At 36.2% G+C, this 11,063-nt stretch overlaps 1 protein-coding gene across 4 annotated transcripts in view; it reads left to right on the top strand.

Annotated features, from left to right (window-relative positions):
* atp8b2 (ATPase, aminophospholipid transporter, class I, type 8B, member 2) overlaps positions 1 to 11,063 on the top strand; it is a 35,904-nt gene that overhangs the window by 7,327 nt on the left and 17,514 nt on the right. For 2 of the 4 annotated variants that reach the window (XM_015380529.1, XM_015380530.1), the window contains 5 exons: positions 6,886 to 6,944; positions 7,040 to 7,153; positions 8,908 to 9,006; positions 9,096 to 9,157; positions 9,272 to 9,344. In XM_015380529.1, coding sequence (XP_015236015.1) covers positions 6,886 to 6,944; positions 7,040 to 7,153; positions 8,908 to 9,006; positions 9,096 to 9,157; positions 9,272 to 9,344 — 407 coding nt within the window. Of the gene's footprint in view, positions 1 to 644; positions 864 to 6,885; positions 6,945 to 7,039; positions 7,154 to 8,373; positions 8,415 to 8,907; positions 9,007 to 9,095; positions 9,158 to 9,271; positions 9,345 to 11,063 lie in introns of those variants that run through there. The other 2 variants (XM_015380527.1, XM_015380531.1) reach the window with 2 other exon arrangements.

Raw genomic sequence — 11,063 nt, 5'->3', positions numbered from 1 at the left:
TATATATAATATATATATATATATATATATATATATATATATATATATATATACATAAACTAAATGGGAACGATTTGTGTCTCACGTGGACCAAAGCATGAGTTGCAGCACGTGCCACTTGCTTGACTCCGCCCACTGCGGCTCTCCATCTCTGGCTAAACTCGCATCATTTTGGCTCTAAACTCCTCTGACCATCTCAGCGCCTCTATCAGTGGTATTTTAAAGTCAAAATGTTGCACCTCTCCCTCGGCCGTGGTGTTCTTGCCGAGGCGGTTTCCATGAAACTGGGTTACGTAATGTTACACGTTGGGCTGTGTTTATGTTTTGCAGGAAACTGGATGCGAGCTGATAAATAAAGCTGCAATATGAAAAATCGCAGTAATGATCTGCTTATTGAAGACGCTTCTAAAGCAAAATAGAGGGCATAATAAGAGGCAGACTTGGACTGCTGGTGTCTGGAGCGATCGTTTTTGGAAACTCATGATCTCATTTCTGCAGAGGGGGGGGGGGGGTGTCTCGCTCCAAACGTGAGGCTATCTGCGCACTTTAGGAGCGCACACGCACTGGGTGGAAGCAACAGAGAAAAGTGGCGCGGCAGGATGGGATGGACAGATTCATCCAACTCTACTGAAGTTGGTTCGGAAGCTTCTTCACCTCATCCGCCCGGGGTCTAGTTTATTATCCATGAGGCTCTAACGGCGCGCCTTTTCAGATAACCCCATCCCCTAAAAAAAAAAAAAAAAAACACCAAAAGATGACTGTCCTGAAAGACATCCCGGAAAAATGGTTTCCAGTGGTTCTCCCGATCCAGAAAAAGAAAAAGACTGGATTTGGTGGAAAACAATCTAAAAAGAAGCGGACAGGTACGCGTTTAACGTTGCGTTTTTTTGTTGTTGTTGTTTTTGTTTTTTTTTTGTTTTTTTACAATTGCCATCTCATTCCACACAAAAAAAGATCACCAGTCATTTTTTAAGATAAGTTAAGGTTCCATCCCGTCTCCATGAAAACAGATTCAGCTTTTCATTTGTATTCATCCCCACATTACCCATCCACAAAGTGAGAAATGTGTACTGCTTGTCCTATGGAGGGCAAAACTTGCCACAATCCCCCCAGTGTGAATTATTGCACTGTTGGCATTTCACAGTCTGGTTGGTGACATCTTTTAATGGTTTCATGATGAAAAAAAGTCTTTTTGATGTAGTTTTTGCTTTCCTATATTTTTTTTTTTTTTTTTTTGGTTCATTAGTTTTTTATTTTTTTTTTTTTTATTGTTTTTTTTATTTTTTTTTTTTATAACAGTCTTGCCAACACTGGGTTGTGAAAATACCAAGATCTTTTATCATCTGCATTTGTCATTTCTTGCCTTATATTTTAAATCTGATAAAGGAACCTTATTCTAACAATTTTGCTTCGTTTGATATTCAGTAAATGATTTTTAAGGACCATGACAAAAAAAGTTTTAATTGTTGGAATGAGTACCATTAGGCTAAACAACAAGGCATTTACACTGCAGTGCATTTAGTATGTAGTATTGCACATAAAATTTAAAGTGTGTACAACTGACTGCCACCATCGAAAGGTTTAATTGACATAAAGAAACGCGCTCACAGCCACTGAACTTGAACTTCAAATTCATGCAATAAAAAAATAAAACTTATTCAAAATTGTAATTTAATTCCGTCAGATTGTTGAATTTGCATACTGTTACATGCATATCCCCCAAAAGCTTACTTTTTCCTTCAGTGAAAAATCTGGAGCATTGTTAACATAAAAAAATCTTGAGTCTCTTGCCTACATTGGGTGAATTGGAAGGTATGATTAATGTGGGTTTCAGTTCAGCGTAAATAAAGTATTTATAGGCAGTCAATAGAAAAGTTTGGACTTTGCTTCAGGGAATGTTTATAGGTCTGAATAAGTTTGTTTAAAATAAGAGTGAAGATGAAAAAAATGTAAGTTTCAAGACTTCAATCTTTTGTCCAACTCTTTATGATGTTTTTAAGTATTTTTGGCAAACAGAATGCACAATGATTTAAACATTTAAATCACACCTTCTTTTATTTTGTCATTAGGTTTTGTTAGTATAGGATGATCAAATTATATTTGGAAATACAGTTAAACTGACTCAGTCTAGACAGAAGTAACACATTTTTACTTTGAGCAATCATAAAACCAAGAAACCAGCTCCATCATTGCATTGTTGCAGAATTTGGATTAAAGAAAATAAATGTTTTCTCTTTAAAAGTCTGAAAAGTAAGGACAAACAGTTTAAAAAAAAATCCTGAAATATGACAACTTATGTTTAGAGTTTTATTTGCAGAAATCCTGAAATAATTGGTGTGCTTTCCAAGACACAGATCAATCCTACAGGCACCACCCGTGTCTTCATTTCTCAGTGTAATGATCATGGATACTCTAGATAGTCTATCATCATTTTCACCCTGCTCTAGCAGTCTTGTCTTCCACAATATTGTTTTTTTCTACCAATTTGTTTTATGTTTGTGCTTAATTCAAACTGCAGACTGTTAATTTTCTCTAATTAGATCAACCAGGACAAGCACTTTTTCAGAGAGTCTGATCTAATCCTGAGTTTTGACCAGATTTTCCCATAACTCAGATTGGTTTGCTAATGTGGTCATTACTTTTGTAACTTCAAATATTGTGCTTTTCAGAATAGCTGGATTTCAGACAATGACTGTAAAGCAGAAAGGACCCAGAGTGCATCAGAATAGTATTTTTCCATCTAGATAAGTATATTTAGTGCTGCTGAATCAATATGTATTTACTCCCTAATGTCTCTGTTTTTGATGAAATGTTATCCTGCAACTGAAAGTTAACGGTGACGTAACCTTATAGATTGATGCAGTCTCCCTGTGCAGCAAGGTATCCGTGTCAGATCTTCTGATGCCCTTGAACTTGTCAGACACATTAAACACTTACATTGCAGTTTGCTATAGACTCTCATTCAGGCTGAGGTTTTAAGGCTAGCAGAGGGCAGGCCAGAGCAGGATTTAAGGAGCTTGGAAGCCTCACTGCTTATCCGGCAGAGGCATCTTCCTCTGCTCAGTGTTAGCACTGCATTCTAAGCAAATCAACATCATCTAATGACCTTTAAATTCGATCAAAGGGCAGAGGAGAGAATCAGAAAGCAGAGGAGGTGGGGGAGTTTCATTGGAATAGAGGCACCCACACAAGCACAATCTGAAATTGAAAGAACATGAACTGAGAGCTGCTGTGGGGCTGTTCACTTTCAAACTCTGACAAATGGAAAATGTATTCTTCCCCCATTTTTTCTTGAGTAACATTAGTGAGATTAGTGGATCAAAAAGGTCTGATCTCTGTGATCAAACCGATTACAAAGTTCATGTAGGTTGTGCCTTAGTATGTGCTGAACCTAAACCTTCTCTGGGTTTCGATTCAGCTCAAAAATACTTTATAATGCCAAATATTTTACATGGCCAATCAGTTTATAGCTGACTTGGTTGTCATCCCAAATTTTTTCCCCGCTATTTTATTATTATACCACTAGTAATTGACTGAGTTGCAGAGAGCGAACCGTTAATTTTAATGGAATGGAAGGGGATGGGCCATCTGAATTAATTGATTTTGAGGTTTGTCTCAAAACATTTAGCCACGCAGTGTGTTTGCCTGTAGCCAGAAAATGGAGATTTGAGGGTACGCACTCAACAGTGAGTTTTGGGGAACATTCCTTATCGGTTTGAGGTTTAATTTCTGACACTAGAGTTGGACATTTTTTGTCCAGATGGTGTAATTATTATTATTAAGAAACAAAATAAAATCAGTATCACCTGAACATCAGTTTGGTCCCAGATGTACAGTATCTTGAAACATCCATTTTAAGTTTCTTCAGTATAGAAAAAGAAAAGAAATAGAAAAAGATTAACTGTCAAAGAGATGATACAGCCCCCACATGCAGTCCCAGCCTTGATTTTTCGAAGTGTTTTTGGGAATATGTAAAAAGAGTCATTTGAACAGGTCTGCATCCACAGAAGTTCTGTGGTCAGTTCTCAAAGACATTTGGAAGGATCTTCCTGCTCAAGATCCTTAAAACACTTTTAATGTTTAGTTTTCTGAGAAGAACTGATTCCACTGTTGATACAATTATTAATTCAGCTCTCCTTTCTTTAATGTTGCATGAAAGAATTTTCTTTTCATATAGAACAGATATACATGAAATTTTCCTGCTAATTCTCTGCCACAGCACTTCAGTCCTGTAGAAGCAGTGGTCTGTGTTTGTTTGCTAAAGCTCATTACAGTAAAGGTGCAGATGTAGGTTATGGGCTCTACTTGGTGTGAAAGGGCTTCACAGAGCTGCAAAATACACAGGAAACCACAAAGTCTTTGTTCATGTTGTGTGTGCATGTTTATTATGGGGTTAATGGCCTCTGCTGTGCGATGTCCGTTCCTGTAGAGCCACACCAGCTCTCTGTCATTTGTCTAAGGTTTTTTAAGGCCGGCGTTGTTTCGGAGCTACAGTGTTTCCTTCCAATGCATATAACATCACCATTTATTGCTTATCTGTTTAGTGCTGTTGTGTACATTTTTGTTAAAGCATAACTGTGGTTGGAATGTAGCATTGCCATATAAAAGTGTGCCATGAACACTTACGGTACTAAACATTTAAAAAAAACACTAACCTCAGTCAGACAGGCTAAGAGCAACATTTCCTCCATTAGGTTTAGGTCTTGACTTTGACTGGATAATGCTAACACATGAATATGTTTTGCTTTAGAAAAGCAGCATGTGTGAGTATGCTCCTCCAGGGCTGGTGTCTTCCAGTGTCTAGATTTGTTCCTGGCTCTTTTAAAGACGTCATTGTTTGAATCAGAAGATTTTAAGAGAACATTAGGGTGCTGGGTTCTGAGTTGATGGGTTTCTCACCCAAGGTTGGAAATAAGGATGCAAGTTATCGAATAATGAATTAGTCTAAAATTGATTAATTATGTCAATGGACTAACAATTGATTAGGTGGGCATTTCTTAAAACCCTGAGTTCTATTGAATCAAGATAATCTTTCCATAACATGATGGTAAATGTATATGTTTCATTCTTGTTTTTTTTTTGTTTTTTTTTGTTTTTTGTCCAATATACTACGTTAAAATCATCACAACATTATACTTTAGCAATTTGTTTGTACACATTAGGGCTGGGCAATATGCACTTAAAATCTCAACAAGATATTGGGTGATTAAAACAAAGTGATGTTTAAACAAAAACATTACTTCTTTGCAGTCTCTCTCAGATAACTGTATAGCTGTGTCTTCTTACCACAGTAATCTTAGCCTCCCAATCACAAATAATACTCCTGGAGAACGTACACATTTAAAATTGGCTTCTTCAGGAAACGTATTACATAATAAAATGCGATTTATATCACTAAACATTTTCTAGTAATCATATTTAATATTCTACCATTTCTTATGCTCCAATGGAAATAAAAAGAAGGAAATTCCGTTTTTTTTTTTTTCTTTTATTCAGAAATTCCCATTTCAATTTCTGTTGTTTTTAATCATCTTTAAATCTAATTTATCCTTTGGATGAAGAATCAAACTTTTTATCACGATCTGAAATTTATGAGGATAAGGATAAATGCCCACCCCTATTCTACATTACTAAACTTGTACATAAGACTGAAAAGAAAAAATTGTATTCTACAGTCTTGTCGCTATTAAAAAGTGTAAATATCAAATCACACAAATACAACTATTCATATATATATATATATATATATATATATATATATATATATAAATATATATATATATATATATATATAAATATGACATATTAGCTATGACAAAAAGCCTTTAGTTACACACAACATAGATTTACCATTTACTACAATTTGACAAAAAAGCCTTGACAATGACAAAAAATAAATACAAGTTACCATAAAATCAATAGCAAAAGAAAAATCCTTAAAAATACTGACTAACAATAATATACTATATAAATATATAACACTTGTAAAACAATCTTATACAATCTTATAATAATATATTAATATAAAACTTGTGTTTATCATATTAATATGTAATTGCAAAATATATGACTTTGCATATCATTCAATCTCATCCAGTTGAGTTTAGTTTAAATAGTTTTTAACATGAATAAATATGTTTAATCTAAGGTAAAAGTAATTTTAGAAATTGTTTGGTCTTTTAAGGGGTTGTTACATGTAAGAGGTTATTTTAATATCTTTGACTCGCCTTTCACGTGATTAAAATGAGATCTAAGCTGCCTCCTACTGTATTCATTCTGACAGCAGCTGTCTGAACTGTGGTCCGATCCAAGATGGCCGCCCTCTAGGCAAGTTGGCCTGCGTCCAACGAGGTGTCTATGTATATAATGTCTATGGTTCAGACACTCATCTAACATGGGGTAACCAATATAGTGTCCTATATAGGGGTTTAGGGCAGACGTTGGGACACAGCCTCAGACTATGGATCGATTAATGTTTCTGCTGTAGCATCCCTCTGTTCTGGCTTTTCTTCTGTTGCAAAAACCAGTAAGACTCTGCTTAAGAATCAATAGTGGTTCCTTCTGGTGGACAACAGTACCATTACAACACTGGAAGAAATTATCTTTAAATCTGACATGACCAATTAATCAGTTGGAGCAAGTTTTCATCTCATAAACTATTAATACACAAGGTTGAATGTATTTTAGTTACCCGTCATTATAAATTAAGTGGAATGTGTATTGTTTGGTGAAACAGAAAACACTGGGTGCCATCTGTAGGATTTCCATGTTTATGTTTGCAGATGGCCTAAATTTTGAGTTGTTTGATGCTTTTGAATAACCTCTGATATTTGAAATAACTTCTGTCCTTCAAGTCTCATCATCAATTACTTTGTGTTTCTGCAGAGGAGGAGAGAAAGGTCAAAGCCAATGACAGAGAACACAATGAAAAGTTTCAGTATGCGGTGAGAGCATCTGCTGTTTTCTTCTGGATCTGTGCCGAAAAATAGATGGTAACCTTTATAATAATTATTATTTCTGGCTTTTCCTCTCAATACAGAGTAATTGCATTATGACATCAAAGTACAACATCCTCACCTTCCTGCCTGTCAACCTGTTTGAGCAGTTTCAGGAAGTAGCCAACACTTACTTCCTTTTCCTCCTCATCCTCCAGGTAAGTTTAACCGGGGGTAATCATACATCCTGGCATTTCCACAAGGCTTGAATTGCTCAACTGAAAAATGAGGACAATGATAAATGAAAAGCAACCCCATGAGTGACCACCTTTCTTCATATAGTCAGTGTGCCATTAAATTCAATGCCAAAATGATGAGTATTTATATAAATCTACATTACGGATAATAGAAACGTCTGACTAATGCATCTGACTATTTCTTCATAGTTAAAAATATAATTTTTGTATGAAATGTGAAACAGACAGGTTTTCTGAAACAGGAAGTAAAAACTAGTAGTCGGATCTGAAACTTTCAATGAATTTGCATCTGATTGCAGCTGATCACTCAAAATCTATGCATATATGTTCTCTTTTTAATCACTATGCTTTGTATGTAAAACTAGACAGTGATTTCTTAAGGACAATTTTTTATTAAGAAACTTTGTTTTATCTTTATTTTCCCCATCATCTCCTAAACATTCTTTGATTGACTGTATTTGGACAACCCATATCTTGAACTGACCAGTTTCACTGTAAAGCACGTTGCTGGTAGCGTCATGCTTTGGGACACTTACTTCAGCTGGAACAAGAGAGTTGGAGTTACCACCACTCAGCTGAAACATACCTGAAACTGAGGTGGAGGTTTACCTCCCAGCAGGGCATTGATCCTATACATAAAACCAGAGCTGGGATCAGCTGATTTGGCTCCAAAGCATACTGTACATTTTAGAATGATCCACTTAAAGTCCAGACCTCCATTTATTTGAGAATGTGTAACTAGACTTAAAAATAGCTCAATCTCCACTTTAATGGAGCTTGAGCTATCTGGCTGAGCCTGTAGCTTTAATTGCAAATGGTGCTGAATATCAAAGCACACAGCACTTGTCATGATGCTTTAAAGAGATCTGATCCAAATGCAGAGAACCACTCAGAGAACCAGGGAAAACGTTTAACAGGTTTATTGAGGTGAACTACAGAAGTAGGATTCTGGAATTCATAGAGCTGGTGAACCGGAACTGGAAGTGAGAGGGGAAGTTCACAGAGATGAGTTCAGGGTCCGTAGGAATTTTGATTGAGTTCTTGAAAACAGTGAAAGCGGGACTCACGTAGGAGGGGGTTTGTTTCTTGTCCTTGAATCCAGTTGGTGTGGGTTTATCCGAAGAAGGGGGAACTCATTGGAGGGTGGACAGCTTGGTTTTGGTTGGACCCTGAGGAGCAATGGAGCGGACTGCCACTTGGATTTCTGCGGGAACTTGAACGGGTGGAGGTTTTTCCCCTACTCACTGTGAACACAAATAATCCTTCCAGGGGGAGAAGGCCAAACATCCAGTTTGCAGGGAGGCTTTCCAAAACTGACAAACACTCTGGCCCGGGGTAGTGACAGCACACTTCTTATATACTCCTCCAGTAATGAACCAACGAGCCGCAGGTGTGTAGAAGGACCAACGAGGACAGGGCACCACCTGGTGGTGGAGAAAAGGAAACACAAAAACAGACCACACAAACTGGATTCCCGACACTTTTCAGATTTCTATTAGTGAAAACTTTATAAAAACATCAATAATTTTGTTTCTAATTCAAATGATTAAACATATAAATACCCTGTGTTGGTTAATCAAATTAAATCCCAATACTACACTAATAGTTTGACAAAATATGAAAGCATAACAAGGTTATTATACATTTTAAAGCACTTTTGCCCCCTCTATACTGTGCACTACTTGAATGACCTTGTCTTTTCCTGTCTCTGTTAGTTGATACCTCAGATCTCTTCCCTCTCCTGGTTCACTACCATTGTGCCTTTGGCTCTTGTGCTAAGCATCACTGCAGTGAAGGATGCCACAGATGACTATGTGAGCATATGTTCCTCACATCCTGAAGTGAACTACAGTACATAGTAGTCTTTGTATTAACATAACACCTCCATATTCATCCCCTGCAGTTTCGCCACAAGAGCGACAACCAAGTTAACAACCGTCAGTCTCAGGTTCTCATCCGAGGCTCGTAAGTCATTGTAGCTGAAACCCTATGAGCATGTTGTTGTTTTCTTATAAATAAAATTTTTCCATTTTTTTACTGTCAGATTTCTGAATGTGTTTTTCTGATTCTCTGTTGCAGACTGCAGAATGAAAAGTGGATGAACGTTAAAGTGGGCGATATCATTAAACTGGAAAACAACCAGTTTGTGGCAGTAAGTGTGAGAGCGGCAGCGTGATTTTAATTTTCATTCACATACAGCTTTATTAGGAAATATTTGACTTGCTCATCTCTAAAAACATTGCAGTGATATGACTGAAAAATAATTACGATACATGGCCTTTAAAAAAAACCCAACAAAATAAGATATTGTTGAGTTGCTTAAACAACAACAAATGACTAAACTTTCATTTTCAACTGATAGTCTAATTTAATATGCATCTGCAGTATTGTTAAATTCAAATCTTCAGTACATTGTGGGGCAACCTTTACCCTTTAGAACGTCTCGCAAATGTTTTCAATAACTGCTATCAAGTTTCGTACATCTCCCAAATGGACGGTTGGTTTCAAAAGTATAGTTTTGATTATCTGGTGGTTGCTCTCTCTGATCTGATTAGTAACAATGCAAGAAATTAAAAGTTTTTTTGCAAGGGATACATTTTTACATCCCTATCAAGAGTGAAAGAAGCCAAAGCACAGTTAGAAAAAAAAATTTCATCCAAAAGACTTCCAAAAGTCTGCCATGTGATTCAAACTGCTCTTGAAATATTCCAAAAGATTTTATGTTTCTTTCAGTCAAAAGTCAAGGTTATTAGTTCTTGTGTATTTAGTGTTGGTACCAGAAAAATCAAAATAAATCACTTTTCGCAATAAGAAATATCTGGTTGGCCTTCTGGTAAAATACACAGATGTTTGAAAGTGTCACGTTTATCTTTTAGTTATATGCAAGTAGAAGCATGAAAATGACATAATTGAAATGCTGAGAACGTGCACAAGGGTCTTTGTTCCACAACAGAATTTAGTGTCAAAAATGACAAAAATTTTGAACCTTTGAAAATGTTGTCTGAAGCTGATTAGAGGGTCATTATCTACAGTTAAAGGAGTCCTGGACCAACATGGCCTGAAATGTCAATCAGGAAGAAAGATGCAATTGTCAAAACTTAAAAATACAAAAAGGGTTCCTTAAAGTTCGCAAGGGCTTTTGGGTGTACAAACCCATATATGTGGAGACAGGTTCACCACCCCAACTATAAAGTTAGGGGATGCTAACATTATGTTGTGAAGGTGTTTTCCTGCAGGATGGAACCGGGTTACTTTAAGATAAAGACGTCACTGTGCATGTGAATTATGTTGAGGGAACATCTGAAGACCTCAGCCAGGAAGTGAAAGCTTGCACACAAAAAGTTCTGCATTTCAGTAGTGGCCCTGAGCCTACTGCAGAAGGTCATCAGTATAATACTATTTTTTTTTTTTTTTTTTTCAGTTTTTTAATAACAAGGCTCATATTGGCTACAATATTAGGTTAGTAAATCATATTATATTTAAGTTGACATTAGACACAAAATCTGGGTGCCTATAATTTAAAGTATTTTTGTTTATTGGATTAATGTTAACTGCAAACAATGAGTAATTTTGATGAATATTTTCAATGGCTATGATGCCTAAATAAAAGTAATATTTTCTGTAATTTTATTAAGGATCCCCACTAGCTGTTGCTATGGCAAACAGCTAGTCTTCCTGGGGTCCAGATTAAAAACATACAATACAAAGCAGTCACAAAATGCTTTTTCTCAACACATAGTTTAGACGATTAAATAAAACATAAATACTTAAGGGCATCATCTGTCTCAGAATCTTTTAAAAATATTATTTACTATGACTGCAGCAGATGTATTGAGGTGAGGTAGATTATTCGAAAGAGATGGTGTGATGA

Source organism: Cyprinodon variegatus, unplaced genomic scaffold (assembly GCF_000732505.1).
Source record: "Cyprinodon variegatus isolate N-32 unplaced genomic scaffold, C_variegatus-1.0 Scaffold217, whole genome shotgun sequence".
In the NCBI taxonomy this organism is placed as follows: domain Eukaryota; kingdom Metazoa; phylum Chordata; class Actinopteri; order Cyprinodontiformes; family Cyprinodontidae; genus Cyprinodon; species Cyprinodon variegatus.
The sequence above is the reverse complement of the archived record's forward strand: the minus strand, read 5'-3'. Positions and strand labels throughout refer to the sequence as shown.